Source organism: Salvelinus alpinus, chromosome 20 (assembly GCF_045679555.1).
Source record: "Salvelinus alpinus chromosome 20, SLU_Salpinus.1, whole genome shotgun sequence".
Taxonomy (NCBI): domain Eukaryota; kingdom Metazoa; phylum Chordata; class Actinopteri; order Salmoniformes; family Salmonidae; genus Salvelinus; species Salvelinus alpinus.
In genome coordinates, this window is record NC_092105.1 from 17,753,207 (window position 1) to 17,773,836 (window position 20,630).

The 20,630-nt window shown below is 45.2% G+C and overlaps 1 protein-coding gene across 6 annotated transcripts; it reads right to left on the minus strand.

The window, feature by feature from the left end:
* Window positions 1-732: 732 nt before the first annotated feature.
* LOC139546393 (sentrin-specific protease 7-like) lies at window positions 733-20,351 on the minus strand. 6 transcript variants are annotated; one of them, XM_071354731.1, is made up of 23 exons: window positions 20,027-20,351; window positions 18,311-18,457; window positions 18,102-18,173; window positions 17,757-17,872; window positions 15,257-15,508; window positions 14,947-15,032; window positions 14,485-14,633; window positions 13,931-14,336; window positions 9,563-9,693; window positions 8,193-8,324; window positions 8,048-8,081; window positions 7,593-7,817; window positions 5,703-6,121; window positions 5,440-5,570; window positions 4,707-4,823; window positions 4,436-4,555; window positions 4,224-4,316; window positions 3,902-4,119; window positions 3,408-3,457; window positions 3,256-3,299; window positions 3,101-3,169; window positions 2,872-3,022; window positions 733-2,612 (listed from the first exon to the last, which is right to left on the minus strand). In XM_071354731.1, the coding sequence occupies exons 2-23, from the start codon at window positions 18,356-18,358 to the stop codon at window positions 2,448-2,450; spliced, it is 3,228 nt and encodes a 1,075-aa protein (XP_071210832.1). In that variant the 5' UTR covers window positions 18,359-18,457; window positions 20,027-20,351; the 3' UTR covers window positions 733-2,447. The 6 variants fall into 6 exon arrangements, with proteins under 6 accessions (XP_071210832.1, XP_071210833.1, XP_071210831.1 ...); XM_071354732.1 differs by having other exon boundaries at window positions 14,521-14,633; window positions 18,296-18,457; XM_071354730.1 differs by having other exon boundaries at window positions 18,296-18,457.
* Between the last annotated feature and the right edge of the window lie 279 nt (window positions 20,352-20,630).

Genomic DNA, 20,630 nt, shown 5'->3' on the forward strand with positions numbered 1-20,630 from the left:
CAACAATCTGGGATGGTACCAACAAAGTAGACAGTGAGGTCATAATTCCTAAGAATCTTGAGGAAGTCTATCTGCATAAGGACTAGAGGGACCTCCCAGTGAATGGGGGTGATTGGGACAGTTGGAACCCATGTAGAACTTAGAACTCAATGTCTAATCATCCTTCCAATCAGGTTTTCCTCTTACGTTCCCTTACTGACACAAACACTTACAGTAGCACTAAACAAACTAAGATTGCTACCCTTTGACCTGGAATCGCCATTCACCTCCCGGCAAGCAACAATACTATTCCTGGAGATTTATATCCACCAACCCTGGCCTCAGTCCGTCCAGAATTGTTGTTTAAATGTGAGCGAGATCTCACACTAATCAGGAGGTTATGTAACCATCTTACAAGACAGCAGGCGATCCTGCAAAATGTTCTAGTATCATACTCCATACACACCGCATAAATCAGACCAACAACTGCTTATGGCTAGGGGTACTTTCTGGACAAGCCAGAGTCTCTTTCCTAAATCCTACAAAATACCTACCCCCAGCATTCCACAAAAATCTTAGGTCTCTCGGCATCCATGTATGTATGTGCGTGTGTGTATGTGGAAGTTCTACCCTGAGGGTACTTCAGCCAAGCGCAGTAGACCCACTGCTGGGTGTGGGCGAACACTGGCGACGCAACATGTCAGAAAATTGCAGAGAATCGGCGGTAAATGAACAGAAAATGAATTGTTGTAATTCAGACTACAAATGTATTTATTACATTTCATATTCAAAACACATTCATCAAAATTTACATTTTAGAAACAAAATCCACATGTAAAAATCTAACTGACATAAGTTACAATAAAATCACCTCGGGGACAAATAGTAAAACACAGGTAAAATAATGAGACTCTGTTCAGTCTGATCTCATGTTAAACGAGGCTATAGTGGTGGGATGTAGGGCCTATCTATAAGGTGCAGAGGGGACAGACTTTTTAAAGAGACGTTCCACTGAAAAAGTAAAGAAGAACCTGTTAAACTGTTGAATTTCAGTGGAAGGCCCCTTTAATGCCTCTGCTTAAAACAAGCACCGAAGCAGACACTCTACAGCTACTGCAGGAAGTCCTTCATATTCATCCCCGGAGAGATTTAAATCATTAATGCAACAGCCTTTGACGTTAGTGACAATTTACAGGTTGACATGAGACATCTGCATGTCATTTGAATGGCCCAGCTGGCCAGTGATACAACTATAAAAGCTGAAATAATATTTTAAAATATCAGGCTGAAATGTACATTTAATGGTTGCTCAGCATGAGCAGAATCTCAAGGGCTGCGTTTCAAATTCACAAAAGAAACACCTTCCTCCACTTACCCTCGCCTTATGCCCTCGGGGGAATCCCCGTCACCATCTTGGCCTTCGGTCCAAACGATTAGCCAAACAAGGGAAGTTCAAAACGTAAGCCCCTCAGCCCTTGTTTTTAATTGAGTTTGCAAGTGTACAATTATGTTCACTTCGGGCCTGTAACGCCCCATAATTCAATTTGCGATGATTGCACATCCGCTAAGAAAACTCAGCCAAAACTTAAAACCTCAACGTCAATATGGAGAAGTCAACATACAAGTGTAAGTAAAAACGAATGAAAATAAGTTTGAAATTGTGCTACTAATGCACAAACACATCTCATAAAAGTAATGATGTTTTTGTTTGGTTCGTTTTTGGAAATTGTAGAAATAAAACATTTTCCTTCTTCAGAAGTTCCAGCTAGGCAGGCTAACCTTAGTTAGCTAATTAGTTTGCTAGCTATCATACAGTAGGCGTATATTAATAATTATATAGTTAATATAAGTAGACATAAAATCATAATTGAGCACCCACAAGCCACTGGTGGCTGAAAACACAATTGTTGTGGGACAAACGAGTGACAAATTTCCGGGCAAGGGCGCTCCATTTAAAATTAATTCCTTCCTCCCTCGCCCCTTGCCCTGCAAGTGTAAACTCGCCAGACGTCATGACCCGTCATCAGAAGTGTCCACTTAATTTGAGGGCTGAGGGGAGAGGGTGTGTCTGTTAAGTGTTTGGAATGCAGCCAAGGTGCTTACCGTGCCCGACTACATTTCCCATGGTTCCTATACTACCCACTTGTGCCCGACTACATTTCCTGTTTCCTATACTACCTAGGGCCAGGATAATACCAGTATCGCGACACTCATTAGTATCGTGTCAAAGAAACAAAACACCAAGCAGATTTCACTTCTTTAGGAAAACAGTCCTAATGTTAGAAACAAACATCATTATATTGTCACCCAGAGAAACATTTATTTTCCAAGCTATAGAACACAATATTTTACATACAGCAGGTTTTTAAAGGATCAAAGTGTTAGGTCTGCTTCGTGTTTTCATTTTAGCCATGGAAAAAATATTGGGATACTGGTATCGTCACAGCCATAATACTACCCACCATGCCCTAACTGACTACATTTCCCATATTTCCTATATTCCCCACCGTGCCCCTCTGGTGTCTGTACAGGTGTAGCACCAGGTCCCTGATCTCGTCTCGTTTCCTCCTCACCTGTTGCCGTGGGAACCAGCGTTCTAGGCACAGGGGGAGTTCAAAGTGCACCACAGGGTCCTAAAGGGAGAAAGGGTAGGAGAGAGAGAGAGAAAAGTTCTATGTAGGTGTACGTCAGTGTATGTGTTTGGTGAGTATGGTCTCATAAGAGAAACACATGAGCAACCTTGTCTGAGACCTGAAGACACAAGCTTAAGCTCCTTTGGATAACGGGGTCTTGAGTTGATCAGACATGACAAGAGTTCAATACCAGGCTGGTTACAGGTGGGAGCGTGTGAATTCCTATGCATGCATGTTCTTATTCCATCCGTACGGTTACCTGCAGGAAGCTCTCGACGTACTGCAGCAGGTAGAGGCCGCAGTCGCTGCTGTTGTCCTGTAGGGGGACCTTACAGTGGGAGCCTCGCATCTGCTTAGAACTGAACTCGCGCACAGAGCCCCGACGCAGCTCCCACTCCGACTGCAGGTACCTGGCACACAGAGATAGCTGGTACATTAAGGGTACAACACACACACACACACAACATTCCATTCAATAGTAGACTCACTCCCGTAAGAGTTTGAAGACGCGCTCATGGAGGGAGAACTTGAGGGAGTCCATGAGGAGAATACAGGGTCTACGGAGAGAAGAGATGTGCATTTAAACATCTAGTTAAGACCTCTAGAACACACCTTCTTTGTGTGTGTTTGGTCATCCACTCACCGTTTACAGATGGTCTCTCTGTGACAGGTCTTCTCAGTGCAGTCCTAGCGAGAAGAAGGACAGAATGTAAGAAAGACGACAGAGTGAGAGAGAAGGAAAACAACAATGTGAGAAATAGAGAACAGAGATTCCTAAAGAGAGTGATGTCTTACCAGAGGACCAGGAGGTGGCTGGAGTACTGATTCACTCTGTACCACACCATCTGAAACGAGAGAGAAAACAGCAGCAGGATCAGCAATTATCCTCCTGCTAAATCCCAGGACTTCAGCACTAGTATTTCCTAACAGCAACCCTGTTCCTATTGTAGTTGTTGCTATTGTCATTGTGGATGTTATTGCAGCACAGTGATATAAAGAATGGAATGCATCATAAAAACCCTGTAGATGAAAGCCTCTTGAGTTCCAGCCTCATTCTGTGTTTCTGTCTGACTGGAGTTCTGAGCAGCTCTCCCCTCACGGTTCTGACTCCATCCTACCCACAGACTACAGCCCTAGTTTTCCACCCTGCGTATTTATCTAAAACATATATTAGAGTTATACTCCTAAACCTACGCACATACTCACTAATGTTTGACTATTATGTCAGTTTGACATAAAGACATGTAACATCCTGAGAGACAGGATGAGAGGACTTAAGACACACATACCTGTAACTGTCAGTTTGTCCTGGTTGTCAGCGCTAGTTGATTCAGGGGTTACTTCACTGATGCCATTTAGCTTTTTGGACCCAGAGGCCTCCTCTTCAGCCTGAGCCTCGTCTGGCTTCTCTCCCCCTGTTCCCCTCAGCGAGGCTGGGCTGCTCCCCTCCTCACACTGGGGCTCCTCCAGGCCAGGGAAGCAGATCACCACCAGGTACCAGTGGGCTCTGTCATATAAGGAAGAAAGCACTATGAGCCACACAGTTTGTTTATTTATTGTGTGTGTGTGTGTGTGTGTGTGTGTGTGTGTGTGTGTGTGTGTGTCACTCACTCCTGATTGACAGGCACAAACAGGAAGTCTTTCTTGAAGATGTCCACATGTCGTGTCCACGTCTTCACCCGCTGATGCCGCCTCCGCTGCGCTCTGGGGACAGACAACACACACACACGTCAAGAGACACACACATACAAAAACACACAAAACACAAAGATACAAATCCAGAATTGATCAACTAAAATAGACACACACACACACACACTTACGAGACGCTGGTACTGTCCTCACTGGCATTGTCTCGGCGAGTGAGCTGCTTGTAGAAGAAGCTGCTGAAGACATGAGAGCGATCAGCCACATCCTGCGGAACCCTCTCCAGAAGCAGATACCTGTTGGGACAGAGACATGCACAGGTTGAAACTGTCCTCCATGTTGTTGAAACTGCCCTCCATGTTGTTGAAACTGTCCTCCATGTTGTTGAAACTGCCCTCCATGTTGTTGAAACTGCCCTCCATGCACCAAACTGACGATGTCACTCACTTGAGGTAGAAGTCGATGATGACATCATTCAGAAACTGCCCGTTGTCAAGGCACTCCAGATCTTCTGTTGTCACGGCGATCCCTCCTTTGGAAGGCGGTGGAGGAAACTGGATCAACCTGAGAAGTATCAGAAAGAACATAACTAAGAGTGAAACCACATATCTACACTAACTATTGCCTATATCAGGGGTTCCCAAACGTTTTCACTCCGGCTCCTCTCCAGCATTGGGGAACATCCCCCCGCATCTATTTCTATGGGCAGAAGCTCTGTTCATGACACAAACTGTTCACACCCCTCTTGTTGGTGGAGAGTTTTGCAGGTTTAAAGCTCATTTCCTGTAATTCTACACATTTTGTCATGTCTAATGTGTATCCATGTGATAAAAACATTAGCTGATGTGCTAGTTGATCTAGACAAGTTATAAATAGCTCTCTAAGCTATGCAATGACTAACATGACAAGAGGAACTGATGATGCACTACCCAATTTCGAAATTGCACCTTGTGCATTCTACATTACAACTTTCAAGAGTTAGTTTAAAGCCGGACTAAGTTCCTTATTATTATTTTATGCGCCTGCCCTGCCAACCACACAGTTTGGGAACCACTACTCTACAGCAAGGGTCTCCATCTCTGGTCCTGTAGACCAATATGGTGTGCAGGCTTTCATTCAAGCCCTGCACTTACACACCTGTTTCAAAGAATCAACAAATCATGGGAGTTGTGTAGCTTGCCTGCGTGTGGGGCCCTGGTGCTTGTATCGGGTCCAGTTGGAGCCTGGCTTCGGGCCCAGGAACACAGAGTAGGCACCTCTGGTTCTGCTGTGACACACTGTGTACACGGGTCTGGGCTGGACTGGACTCTCCTGGAGGGGGGACAAACAACAGAGGAAGTGTAATAGGTTACATGTTAATTTGATCATTCATGTAGAGCTTAGGGTTTGTTATGGTTGAGCTTGATGACATCAGTCTCCACACCCAAACAAAGTACTACCAACCTCAGCGAGGGGTAAGCTCTCTGCCTCCCTCTGCTCCTCCTCCTCTGTCTGTTGCTCTGCCTGTACCTCTGTCTCTGGTGGTGTCTGTGACTCTCCCTCCACAGTGTCCAGATTTGGCCCAGGTGTGTCTCTGTCCTGGTCGGGTTCTGTGACAGGCTCGGCATTGTTCTGTCCCAGTAGGGAGAGCAGCTGGTGGTCTAGTCCGGTTCTACCGATCAGCGCCAGACTGTCATCCAATGACAGGAGGGGACTGTGGAGGTCCACCGCCCCGTTGATGGGAGCGTTCCCCCAGAGACATGCAGCGTCCATGTGCGGGGCGTTGTTGAGACAGATGATGTCGAGGACGGAGCGAAGTAGAGCCCCCTCCACCCCCTCCAGAGGGGAATGCAGAGTCAGCAGGAGGAAGGGACTGGCCTGGCCTATGAGCGCACACACACACACACACACACACACATTTGAATAGCACATGGGCATATACCTGCTTGAGCAAACACCCACTTACCCACATACTAGTGTTGTCACAAGACCAGAATTTTGATTTTGATACCAGGTTTAGTATCAAGATACCAAAACAATAACACTGCAAAAAAAAAGCTAGCGTATTAGAATGACGATCTGTAGACTTCAATATCACACTTGAAATGTTTGACGTCCATTTTTCAATGACAGCCATGTATGCATTAATGAATCAACTATACAATCAATCTTAGCACATAACATGGTCCTCATTGAATGGACTTATTTTACTCTACTGATCAACAACATTTGCATATACGAAGCAATGTCTTCTTTTATAAAAGAGTGCGTCTTTTTAAGACCTAATGACGTCACACACACACACAGTGAGAGAGACAGGAGAGATGTGAATGAACAACGTTTCTGACATTGAAGAAGGTTTTTGGTAACAATCAGCTTTGAAATCAGCATATTTTGCGTTATGGTTCTAGGGTAGTGAAGTGACGTTAGCTTCAGCTGTTAGTCCAGCAAGGAAAGCTAGCCTACAAAGCTGGAAGCTAGCAGTATCTTCCTGCATTGTAAAGTGTTCTAGCCTGTAATGGACATTGTTTGGTGAACAGTTTCAACATTTCTACATGCTCTGTTGCATTACTCAAGTGTGTTAACTTCTGTGCAGCCTGAGAGGGGAGCTAACATGATACAGTCCAGACTCCCAGTGAGTTCAATGGTTCTTCAGGACAGACTAGAGTCACTATGAGAGGGGAGCTAACATGATACAGTCCAGACTCCCAGTGAGTTCAGTGGTTCCTCAGGACAGACTAGAGTCACTATGAGAGGGGAGATAACATGATACAGTCCAGACTCCCAGTGGTTCCTCAGGACAGACTAGAGTCACTATGAGAGGGGAGATAACATGATACAGTCCAGACTCCCAGTGGTTCCTCAGGACAGACTAGAGTCAGTATGAGAGAGGAGATAACATGATACAGTCCAGACTCCCAGTGGTTCCTCAGGACAGACTAGAGTCAGTATGAGAGAGGAGATAACATGATACAGTCCAGAATCCCAGTGGTTCCTCAGGACAGACTAGAGTCAGTATGAGAGGGGAGATAACATGATACAGTCCAGACTCCCAGTGGTTCCTCAGGACAGACTAGAGTCAGTATGAGAGGGGAGATAACATGATACAGTCCAGAATCCCAGTGGTTCCTCAGGACAGACTAGAGTCAGTATGAGAGGGGAACATGCACTGTGCACTATCAGGGGACATGGGCTACGCTGACACACTTGATCCTTTCTCAATCAGTAGATGACGTGAGACACATTGTGACGATTCTAGTACTGAACCATTTTTTTCATGTTCTACTATCGAAAAAGTTTTGGTATACCGTGCAACACTAACACACAATTTGGTTCCAAAAGACAGGCTCTCACCAGTGGGTGGTTCTAAGGCCTGTTTGATTGACAGCTCCCTCAGGTCTTCTTGGACAGCGACTGCCTGGGCGTCTGACACGTAGAGGAGGAGGAGGGCGGGGGGAGGCTGCCCCATCTCTCCCTTGACCTCACACCCCAGCCCTCTCTCCTGTAGCTCCTCCCTGTCCCAGACGCTGTACTTCCACAGCTGACAGCGCTCCACAGTCACCATCACCTCTACCTGGCCTGAGGGGGCAGGAGACAGAGGGAAGAGAGGGGTCAACAATCCCCCCACACCACCGCCTGCCCTGGGTCACAGACAGGGCACAGATGGGCTAGCGACCGCACACGGTCATGTTCAGGTTGGACCAAGTAATAATTGAAAACGATTAACAATTCAAGTTTAAATAGAGGACCAGGACTGTATGGTCAATGGTGTGGTGAGAACACAAGCAAAGTCCAGGGGTGCTGGTTACCTTTAATTGGTATGATGATTCTGTGGTTTGTGATCTGCAAAGGACGAAAGAAAGGGCCCCATGTCACATAACCACTGTATTGCATGCCTATTCTAGAATATACTGCACCCATTCTCCAGTTGGAGCACAGTGTGCAGAACCTTACCATGAGGTTTCCGCTGGCCTCCCCTCGGACCCCCCCACAGTGCAGGGCAGAGAAGGGTAGGGCCATACCCTCAGAGTCCTCAGTGCTGGGGAAATTGGCAACCCCAAACCCTGTCACCACCACAGGCATCACCTGGAACACACACACACAGATGAGTAACACACACATTGATAAGCAACACACACACATATTGATGAATGACACACACAAACACACGTGTGCATGCATGCAAGCACACAACAAACATGCTTTCTGATAACGAGGACACAAGAGAATCCGGATAAGCAATGAGGCATAGAAGGGGTTCGTGTGAGAGACTTAGTTAATCAACGGATAGGTTTAAATGATGTGTGTTCACTTGTATGTAATGCAGCAGAAGGCATTTGGCTTGTCCTCCTATGTTTTGGCTGACTGCAGTACGTGGAAGCTACAGTATCCCCACTCTGGCCTATAAAGCCTGACAGGCAGCAGATGGTGGTTCTGCCCCCTAGGGCCAGTCTAATCATGAAACACCCTCCCTTTTCCCACCTCCTGCCTCTACCCGGATCCCTCTGTGAGCAGCCCTTTGTGACATCACCCGTATCTATTTGCTTTCTTTTATGACATATTTTAACCTAGTCAGCCCTTTGTGACATCCCATCCCTCTGTGCTTTTCTTTGTGATATCATCCAGGCCAGGTTAAGCCCTTTGTGATGTCACAGAATCTTCCCAGTTCCCAACCCTTTGTGACATCATCCATTGTGAGCTCCCCCTGTTCTGCCCTTTGCGATGTCATCCATACATGCAGTAAAGAGGTCAATGGAAAGCAGACCGTGGAGGAAAGAACGTCATTGGTGCACAAAGTGGATATTCGTCAAATATGTCATGATTTCTGTGTTCTAAAAGGTGATTACTAAAATCTGATTTGGATATATTTGGCTATGTTCGCTGCATAATATTAAGATTTTTTTTTTTTTCAGGGTTAGAAAAAATCTATATCCTAACTCCTGTTCATATAAGCTGGTAGCATAGCTAGCCATATAGAAATTGGTGGTGGTACTTTAAGATGTTTTTAAGTGTAATGCAGTTGATTGGTGATGGTAACAGAACATGTATTGGGGTTAACCTCCATACAAGCATTATACACAGATTTTTACCGCAAAATAGTGTGAAATGCACATATAAGCAATAGCCTAAATGTAGCCTAGGTTCATTTTGATGGTGGCAATGAGGACATTCTTAATCTTTTCCCCCCGGAGGGACACCTGAGTGGCATTGCCATGGAATTTCCATTGTTTTGGTAGAATTCGATTGATCTCTTTGCTGCATCTACTGTGAGACCCCTATTCTGTCCTTTATGATGTCATATGTAAGAAGTTGTTTTTGCAAACCTGAAAGTCTGTCTCTTCCATCACGTTGTCTTCTTGAGCATGGTTTCTCTGGGACTCACACTCACTAGTCTGTGGCCAAAGGACTGAACTGTGGGACGGGGTGACTACCTCCTCATCACTGGAGAGAACGACTAGAACACACACATTAAGCAAGTTGCAGTGAAATACTGTATATATCAGCCTAATTATAATCTCTCTCACACGATGACCGTAGTGTAATGCACTGTGAAGTAAAGACGGGGACAGCAGTAATCCTGCTATGTTGGGGGGGGGGGGGGGGGCAGTAACCATAGCAATGCCAGTGTTGTAAGGCACAGCTTGTACTACTTCAGACACATACAGACATGTACTGTACACAAACAAATTAAAACGTTAAATAGGCAATACTGGCAGATACAGATACACGCACAGAAACTACACTCAATACACACTGGGCATACTGACACAGACAGTCACAAGCATGGACCCAGCGGTCAGTGTTACAGACAGACAGTATGTGTGCTTGTGTGTGAGGGGGCTGACAGGCTGACCACACCGCTCGTGTCGTGTGCTCGAGCTTTGCAAAATAAATGTACACATACATGTTATTCAATCACTGCAACCACACTGCTCGCAAGCGTCTGCGTAGCCTGGCGCTAAAATAGAACGTGGTTCTATTTGTGACGCTATGCCCAGCAAATTATGGACTCCTCTTTAAATCTGCGTATTCCTCCAAAGCTCAGTTGTCCTGAGTCTGCACAACTCTGCCAGGACCTAGGATCAAGAGAGACACTCAAGTGTTTTAGTACTATATCTCTTGACACAATGAGGAAAATAATCATGGCCTTTAAACCTTCAAGACATACTGGACCCTATTCCAACTAAACTACTGAAAGAGCTACTTCCTGTGCTTGGCCCTCCTATGTTGAACATAATAAATGGCTCTCTATCCACCGGATGTGTACCAAACTCATTAAAAGTGGCAGTAATAAAGCCTCTCGTGAAAAAGCCAAACCTTGACCCAGAAAATATAAAAAACTATCAGCCTATATCGAATCTTCCATTCCTCTCAAAAAAAAATGAAAAAGCTGTTGCGCAGCAACTCACTGCCTTCCTGAAGACAAACAATGTATACGAAATGCTTCAGTCTGGTTTTAGACCCTATCATAGCACTGAGACTGCACTTGTGAAGGTGGTAAATGACCTTTTAATGGCGTCAGACCGAGGCTCTGCATCTGTCCTCGTGCTCCTAGACCTTAGTGCTGCTTTTGATACCATCGATCACCACATTCTTTTGGAGAGATTGGAAACCCAAATTGGTCTACACGGACAAGTTCTGGCCTGGTTTAGATCTTATCTGTCGGAAAGATATCAATTTGTCTCTGTGAATGGTTTGTCCTCTGACAAATCAACTGTAAATTTCGGTGATCTTCAAGGTTCCGTTTTAGGACCACTATTGTTTTCACTATATATTTTACCACTTGGGGATGTCATTCGAAAACATAATGTTAACTTTCACTGCTATGCGGATGACACACAGCTGTACATTTCAATGAAACATGGTGAAGCGCCAAAATTGCCCTCCCTAGAAGCCTGTGTTTCAGACATAAGGAAGTGGATGGCTGCAAACGTTCTACTTTTAAACTCGGACAAAACAGAGATGCTTGTTCTAGGTCCCAAGAAACAAAGAGATCTTCTGTTGAATCTGACAATTAATCTTGATGGTTGTACAGTCGTCTCAAATAAAACTGTGAAGGACCTCGGCGTTACTCTGGACCCTGATCTCTCTTTTGACGAACATATCAAGACTGTTTCAAGGACAGCTTTTTTCCATCTACTTAACATTGCAAAAATCAGAAACTTTCTGTCCAAAAATGATGCAGAAAAATTAATCCATGCTTTTGTTACTTCTAGGTTAGACTACTGCAATGCTCTACTTTCCGGCTACCCGGATAAAGCACTAAATAAACTTCAGTTAGTGCTAAATACGGCTGCTAGAATCCTGACTAGAACCAAAAAATGTGATCATATTACTCCAGTGCTAGCCTCCCTACACTGGCTTCCTGTTAAGGCAAGGGCTGATTTCAAGGTTTTACTGCTAACCTACAAAGCATTACATGGGCTTGCTCCTACCTATCTTTCCGATTTGGTCCTGCCGTACATACCTACACGTACGCTACGGTCACAAGACGCAGGCCTCCTAATTGTCCCTAGAATTTCTAAGCAAACAGCTGGAGGCAGGGCTTTCTCCTATAGAGCTCTATTTTTATGGAATGGTCTGCCTACCCATGTGAGAGACGCAGACTCGGTCTCAACCTTTAAGTCTTTACTGAAGACTAATTTCTTCAGTGGGTCATATGATTGAGTGTAGTCTGGCCAAGGAGTGTGAAGGTGAACGGAAAGGCTCTGGAACAACGAACCGCCCTTGCTGTCTCTGCCTGGCCGGTTCCCCTCTCTCCACTGGGATTCTCTGCCTCTAACCCTATTACAGGGGCTGAGTCACTGGCTTACTGGTGCTCTTCCATGCTGTCCCTAGGAGGGGTGCGTCACTTGAGTGGGTTGAGTCACTGACGTGATCTTCCTGTCTGGGTTGGCGCGCCCCTTGGGTTGTGCCGTGGCGGAGATCTTTGTGGGCTATACTCGGCCTTGTCTCAGGATGGTAAGTTGGTGGTTGAAGATTTCTCTCTAGTGGTGTGGGGGCTGTGCTTTGGCAAAGTGGGTGGGGTTATATCCTGCCTGTTTGGGGGTGTCATCGGATGGGGCCACAGTGTCTCCTGACCCCTCCTGTCTCAGCCTCCAGTATTTATGCTGCAGTAGTTTATGTGTCGGGGGGCTAGGGTCAGTCTGTTATAACTGGAGCACTTCTCCTGTCTTATCCGGTGTCCTGTGTGAATTTAAGTATGCTCTCTCTAATTCTCTCTTTCTCTCTCTTGGGAGGACCTGAGCCCTAGGACCATGCCTCAGGACTACCTGGCATGATGACTCCTTGCTGTCCCCTGTCCACCTGGCTGTGCTGCTGCTCCAGTTTCAACTGTTCTGCCTGCGGCTATGGTACCATGACCTGTTCACCGGACGTGCTACCTGTCCCAGACCTGCTGTTTTCAACTCTCTAGAGACAGCAGGAACGGTAGAGATACTCTTAATGATCGGCTATGAAAAGCCAACTGACATTTACTCCTGAGGTGCTGACTTTTTGCACCCTCAACAACTACTGTGATTATTATTATTTGACCATGCTGGTCAGTTATGAACATTTGAACATCTTGGCCATGTTCTGTTATAATCTCCACCCGGCACAGCCAGAAGAGGACTGGCCACCCCTCATAGCCTGGTTCCTCTCTAGGTTTCTTCCTAGGTTTTGGCCTTTCTACAGAGTTTTTCCTAGCTACCGTTCTTCTACACCTGCATTGCTTGCTGTTTGGGGTTTTAGGCTAGGTTTCTGTACAGCATTTTGAGATATCAGCTGATGTAAGAAGGGCTATATAAATAAATTTGATTTGACGCGCTACAAGTCCCGCCTTTCCCATCTCCTCATTGGTTTTTAGGAGCATATACCCACGTGGGTGATTGAAAGATAAACTGAGGTCCACACTCCAGTTCAGTTGGTGGTGGTAACGCACCTTAAAGTTGGTTGCCGACAACCATATAAAGTCCAAACAAGAAGAAGCCTGAAGGAGGAGAGATTACTAGAAACAAACTCGGTTTACCGTTTTATATGTGGATTAATTGTCGGAGTAGAGGACCTTGTGCATTTCAGGTAAAAGAACAACCTAATGTTTATATTCCACGACAAATTAGCTAGCAACAGCAAGCTAGCTGGATAAATTGCCATAAATGTTTAATGCTTTTCGACCAGTCCCCAAATGAATATAGTTGGTTCATGACCAGACAACTCGGATGTTGATGTTGTCCACCCACACCAGACGCCATCAGGAAACGCAGGTTTAAATATCTGAACCAACTAGATTCATATGGGGACAGGTCGAAAAGCATTAAACATTTATGGCAATTTAGCTAACCTTCTTCTTTGGACTATATGGAGGTCGGCAACCAACTTTAAGGTGCTTAATATTTTAGCGACAGGCTACGCAGACGCTCGCGAGCAGTGTGGGTGCAATGATTGAATAACGTGTATGTGTACATTTATTTTCCAACGTGAGCAGCATGGTCAGCATGTTAGGGTCGGTGCCCGTAGGCAGAGAAATAGACTATATTATGATGACGCCATTCCAGGAGGAGGGAAGGGTGGGGGATCTGTGTGTTGGTTTATTTGTGTGTGTTTGTTTCAATGAGAGAGTCAGGAGAAACACACACACACACACACACACACACCAGGAGCGCAGATATGCAGTGTACAATATGATAGCCTATACGTAGCTCTATACTCACTGGGTTCAACAGGCCTGAGTTTGGGCGTCCTATCCTGGCTGGAGGACAGGCACATCCTCAGGGTTCCTCTCCTCTCCTTAACCTCTCCACAGCTGGGGTTAGAGGGGCTGGCAACTTCCCTGTCTTCCCCCACAGTGACTACCATCAGGGTCCTGTCAAAGTTTGAGGGGTCCACCTCTACTTCTATGGATGCTACATTAGTGTCTATGCCCCCCGTCCCCTCCAGACAAAGCTGTTTGGGGGGCAGTCCTCCCTTGCCTCTGGCCTCCCTGGAGAGGCGCAGCACGCTCCCTCTAGAGCTCCTGGAGGCGTCTGTGGTCAAGCCCTCCCCCACTTCATCATTCATCCCTCCATCCTTCACCCGTCCATTACTGTAGAGCCCAGACTCCCTCCTCCGACTCTCCCTCTAGAAACAAGGAGAGATAAGGTGTTACTTTAGCCCCAGGGCAGGTTGTCTCATGGTTTGGTTAGCAGCTTGCAGGTTCTTGGCTTCAGCCTTAAAGTCAGTCAACTTTAATGTCAGTATTTAAGTAACTTCTACCCGAAGACTCTACCTCAACATGTGTGGATTCGCTTGAACCTGAATCTACCTTCCTAGTCCTGGTGGATTGTGGATAAGGCTTTTCCTGGTGCATGTCCCCCTCAGTAAAGGTCACCTCCTCCAGGGGTTCCCGTGAACTGTGCCTCCCTGACACACTACTGTCTGCAGAGGAGAGAGACGGTGAAACAATAAACGTGTTACTACTCTCCAGAAAGTAGTGCAGCAGCTATGGGAAAACAAATGACCGTAACATAGAATTAAATAAAACTTTGCCTGTGTGTGTTAGTAAGAGATGAAAAGCACATTCAGCAGGTCTTTGTTTTACAGCTCTATAAAAGTAAAAGAGTTTGTTAATTTACAGCAGGATTGAGGCCAGGAATACTGCAGATCCTTTCCAATAAGGAAAACCCTCAGAGAGGGGGAGATAGGGAACGCAGTAGCAGGGGAGTGTGTGTGTGTGTGATGGCGGACTCACTGCATCTCTGGTCTTTGATGTTTTCCTCTCCTATTAAAAGTTCCTTCACCTCCTCGTCTTCCTCTGACCCCCCTCTGTGGTGTGACCTAAACAAGAGAGAAAGAAAAAGTCACAGAAAAACAATTATTCCACTGCATCCTTACCTTGTGCTGTGTTTTAACTCTTAAATCGCTCATTGGCATCCTAAAAGGGAAGACATGTTCCCTACACTTAACAGACTCCACAGTAATCATCTACAGAAATGAATCTGCATAGAGCGTCCACTCTCCAACAGCCAAGCTGAATTCAGCAACATTTAACCAAGCATTACCTCCTTTCCTTGCGGGTCGGGGTCGAGGTGGGAGTGGGGTGGTCATGGGGTCTCTTTCTGTGTGCTGTAAAATCTCTACAATCCTCCCTCCCTTCTCTGCTGCTCTGAGACACCCTCCTTTGCCCGCTCCCCATCCGTGACTCTCTCTTCCTCTCTTCAATTCCTGTCATCTTGCTACGCATCTTCCTGTCCAGGTAGGCCTGCCCCGGTTCCGTCTTCAGGACGTCCCTGAGGACCAACTGGAGCTGCGTGCTGAAGGAAGGAACAGAACCAGTCAGAACCTTTAGATCCCTACGACCCATATGTGTCATCGTGACCCCATCTGACAAGCATTTGTTAAATGACTTAAATGTAATATCTTGATGGCCATTCTGGGTCATCTCTTTTAAAGTTAACCAATAGGGAAACGACACGTGAGACTATAGGGGGGAGGGGCAGACAGATGGAATGGGGTTGATAGGACCAGGCAGTGTGTATGTGTGATAAAGATAAGCACTGCTGCAGCAGCTATAGCTCAACAGTATCAGTAGTGGGGGTACACTGGGCATGTCAGCTACACTGCATTCACAAAGTATTCAGACGCCTTGACTTTTTCCACATTTTGTTACGTTACAGCCTTATTCTAAAATGGATTAAATAAAACATGTAGCATCAATCTACACACAATACCCCATAACGACATAGTGAAAACAGGTTTTTAGAAATGATTGCAAATGTTTTTTTAAATTATAATAATTAAGACCTTATTTACTTACAGTCAAAAGTTGACACCTACTCATTCCAGGGTTTCTGTATTTTTTACTATTTTCTACGTTGTAGAATAATAGCGAAAACATCAACACTATGATATAACACATATGGAATCATGTAGTAACCCAAAAAGTGTTCCACAAATCTAAATATGTTATATTTGAGATTCTTCAAAGTAGCCACCCTTTGCCTTGATGACAGCTTTGCACACTCTTGGCATTCTCTCAACCAGCTTCATGAGGTAGTCACCTGTGTTAGGTTCTAATTGTCAGAGTAAATAACTCACGGACACTAGAGAAGCTTAACCAAGTTTAATTCTTCCCAAAGGTTCGATACAGCTGGATTCAGACAAAAGACATTTCACACAAGCACTGATATTTAACTCTTTCTCCTAGGCTGAGTCTCCTCAGGCTGAGTCTCCTCAGGCTGAGTCTCCTCAGGCTGAGTCTCCTCAGGTGAATCATGGTGGTGGCAGCATCATGCTGTAGGGATGTTTTTCAGCGGCAGGGACAGGAAGACTAGTGAGGATCGAGGGAAAGATGAACAGAGCAAAGAACAAAGAGATTCTTGATGAAAACCTGCCCCAGAGCGCTCAGGACCAAAGACTGGGGGCAAAGGTTCACCTTCCAACAGGACAACGACCCTAAGCACACAGCCAAGACAACACATTAGTGGTTTTGGGACAAGTATCTAAATGTCCTTGAGTGGCCCAGGCAGAACCCGGACTTGAACCTGATCAAACATCTCTGGAGTGACCTGAAAAAAGCTGTGCAGCGACACTCCCCATCCAACCTGACAGAGCTTGAGAGGATCTGCAGAGAAGAATGGGAGAAACTCCTCAAATACAGGTGTACCAAGCTTGTAGCGTCATACCCAAGAAGACTCGAGGCTGTAATCGCTGCCAAAGGTGCTTCAACAATGTACTGAGTAAAGGGTCTGAATACTTATGCAAATGTGATATTTGCATTTTTAATAAATTTGCACAAGTTTCTAAAAACCTGTTTTTGCTTTGTCATTATGGGGTATTGTGTATACATGGGTGAGGGGAGGGGGACTATTTACAAAATTTTATAATAAGGCTGTAACATAACAAAATGTGGAAAAAGTCAAGGGGTCTGAACACTTTCCGAAGGCACTGTACCTCTGAGAAAAGTGCTTAGGGAAAGAGCGCCATCGGGTGAATGTTCAGAAAACTGCACTCAATGACACAGTGGATTAATTCGTCCTTACCGTGCAAATGGACTGAATACATTCACAGATAAAGACAAAGGCTGTCTCAAAGGTATACTATGCAGAAATTGCGCCGCCATTTCTTGGTTGCTAAAATTCTAATTTCAGTTTGTGACAAAACAAGCAAGTATGGTGTAGAAAATCATTGTACCATCTAAACCGATGTGAAATATATTTTCCGTAACCAAAAATATTGTATTTTCAGCTGTTCGAAGCTGGTGTACAAAACCGAAAGTAAGACGCAAAAACGAAACTTCAGAACAGGAAGCATAGAAATGGCGCACAAAGAACAAATCTACTGCTTCTTAGAGTTTATTTCAATGAGAATGACAGATCTATAACATATTTCTATGTGAATTTGGTCAGGTCGCCCAAAAAGTGACATATTGCAGCTTTAATAACTGACCGTGTTATGGAGCAAGATCATCTATGAACCGTCAACAAGTCTAACCTAACCAGACTAATTAGGTTTGCTTCCTAACATAACTCCATCTGTGGCTCCATAAATACTGCTCCTCACCAGTCCATTGCCCCTTGGGCTAAAGCCGCTTGGCCGTGATCCAAAGAGATGGATCCATTCTGCTGACAAGACTTTTGGAGTTTGATTCTGTTTCCAGCAATCTGGGTCCAGTGAATCTGTTGGAGAAATGGAGGTAGAGGTACTGACCCACTACCCAGATCACAATAACAAAACCTCAGGGAACAAGGTTAAAGGCGCAATCTGTTATTTAATTACTTTTCTATAATTTTAATATTTGGGTGTATTGTACACTTCGTAGGGAGGCCACAGGGGTAAAAAGAAAAGTTGCTGGTTGCACGTTCAAGAGGAGAAAGAGAAAGGTGACCTGTAGAGAATAACATTTACCTGTGACTCTTCATTCCCACATCTCAACTCTGAAGAAAGAAGAATCTTGGGAATTTTTAGTGGACTTCCCATCTTAAAAGCAGAATGGGGTACTGTTAAAATGCTCACTGTTGTTGATTATAGTAATTGCATAGTGGCTGAGAAAAAGACTAGGAATCCCAATGGACTAATATAGCCAGGCAGGCCAGACATACTTGAGAGTTATCCACCTTGTCAACGGCCAGTGAAATGGTTAGTGCTCTCTTATGGTCCATCATGACCAGGCTCTGGTGCTTTAGGGCTTGACCTCAGGCCACTCCTTCTCCAGGGCCTCCTGTGACCAATCCAGACAGCGATGGTGACGCAGCAAACAAGCTCTGCAGCAGACACACATGGTATGTACATATATTCACTTTCATACCTGTCAGTTTACAAGCGCACAATCACACATACACTACATGACCAAAAGTATGTGGACACCTGCTAGCTGAACATCTCATTCCAAAATCATTAGCATTAATATGGAGTTGATCCCCCCCCTTTGCTGCTATAACAGCCTCCACTGTTCTGGGAAGACTTTCCAGTAGACGTTGGAACAACGCTGTGGGGACTTGCTTCCATTCAGCCACAAGAGCATTGGTGAGGTCGGGCACTGATGTTGGGCGATTAGGTCTAGCTCGCAGACGGCGTTCCAATTCATCCCAAAGGTGTTCGATGGGGTTGAGGTCAGGGCTCTGTGCAGGCCAGTCAAGTTTTTCCACACCATTCTCGCCAAACCAATTCTGTATGGACCTCGCTTTGTGCACGGGGACACTGTCATGCTGAAACAGGAAAGGGCCTTCCCCAAACTGTTGCCACAAAGTTGGAAGCACAGAATCGTCTAGACTGTCATTGTATGCTGTAGCGTTAATATTTCCCTTCAATGGAACCAAGGGGCCTAGCCCAAACCATAAAAAACAGCCACAGACCATTATTCCTCCTCCACAAAACTGGCATTATGCATTGGGGCAGGTAGCGTTCTCCTGGCATCCGCCAAACCCAGATTTGTCTGTCGGACTGCCAAATGGTGAAGCGTGTAGCGTTTCCACTGCTACGGAGTCCAATGGTTGCAAACTTTACACCACTTCAGCAGATGCTTGGCATTGCGCATGGTGATCTTAGGCTTGTGTGAGGCTGCTCGGCCATGGAAACCCATTTCATGAAGCTCCCGTCTAACAGTTATTGTGCTGACTTTGCTTCCAGAGGCAGTTTGGAACTCGGTAGGCAGTGTTGCAACCTAGGACAACTTACAGTTGACCGAGGCAGCTTTAGCAGGGCAGAAATTTGACAAACTGATTTGTTGGAAAGGTGGCATCCTATGACGTGCCACGTTGAAAGGCCATTCTATTGTCAATGTTTGTCTATGGAGATTCCATGGCTGCGTGCTCAATTTTATACACCTGTCAGCAACCGGTATGGCTGAAATAGCCAAATCCACTAATTTGAAGGGGTGTCCACATACTTTTGTAGATATAGTGTACATTGGTGACTAGCATCACTAGGTACATGCAAGAACTATTATTTTATTCTGTACTTTGAACTTAATGCTTTTGCCAGGAAAAATAAAACCATTGTTTATAAGCTTGTAATGGTGACACATGAATAGCAGCATCTTGTCACGCGTGGTGCTGGTGCACATTTATTTTCTGAATTTGCATGCTATGCTACTAGCAATTTCTAGCTAGCCCTCAGGTCGCTAATCATTTGCATTTCACTGAAGATAAATACTGCTCATGCAATGGTTCTCTTCGTGTGTGCCCTTTGACATTCTACAATATCATCCAGCTATGCACAGACACGCTACCTAATGAAACCTGGCAAAAACCACTGAAATTTAGCCAGCAAGCGAGCTAATTTAGCTAGCTCACTAGCAGACATCAACTTTTGTTCCCGACTCTCATACTTACTCAATAATACAGCGAGTTAATGCAACATACACAAACGTGACCAAAGAGCGAGGATAAGGGAAATGTAAACAGCTACCGCACACTCCAAATCATCTCGCTGATTAACTGGAACGCCTATAAATTCATAAATAGCTACACGTTACGTTGTTCGCACAGGTTGTAGATGTTTTCACGCTTTTCCTGGACAGAAGAACATCCTGGTGTTTCCGGAAGTGCACGATCTAGCCGCTTTAGCGCCTATAGAGAGAAATAATAATGGCATATTTTTTGCAGGCACTTAAACCAAAGATTTTTTATAAGTAACCCAAGATAGACCACAGCCTGTCATTTCCAATGGGACAAAATTAATCAGAGTGGGCAGAACAAGCAAGGTGGGCAGAGCCAAGCACGAGCTAGCGAGAGCCTATTGGTGCGTTCTAGCATATATTTGCATATTTCCGTTAGGAAACGCCTACTCTGTAAAGTACGCATGTGCAATAACTCAATTTGCCCTTGCAGTCCTTCCAAACAACACAATCTTTAAAAAAATTGGCAAAGGGTAAAGTCTACAAAACGTAGTCCACTCTGTTCGTAACATATTTTAGTTTTGGAAACAGAAAACTGT

Excerpts from the sequence above, each read along its gene's own strand:
- LOC139546393 (XM_071354730.1), bottom strand. The coding sequence starts at position 18,358 with ATGATGGACCATAAGAGAGCACTAACCATTTCACTGGCCGTTGACAAG. Across the intron at positions 8,325-9,562 it reads TGGAAGAGACAGACTTTCAG|GTGATGCCTGTGGTGGTGAC; the intron begins GTTTGCAAAAAC and ends TGTGTGTTCCAG. Across the intron at positions 8,082-8,192 it reads AGGCCAGCGGAAACCTCATG|ATCACAAACCACAGAATCAT; the intron begins GTAAGGTTCTGC and ends CGTCCTTTGCAG.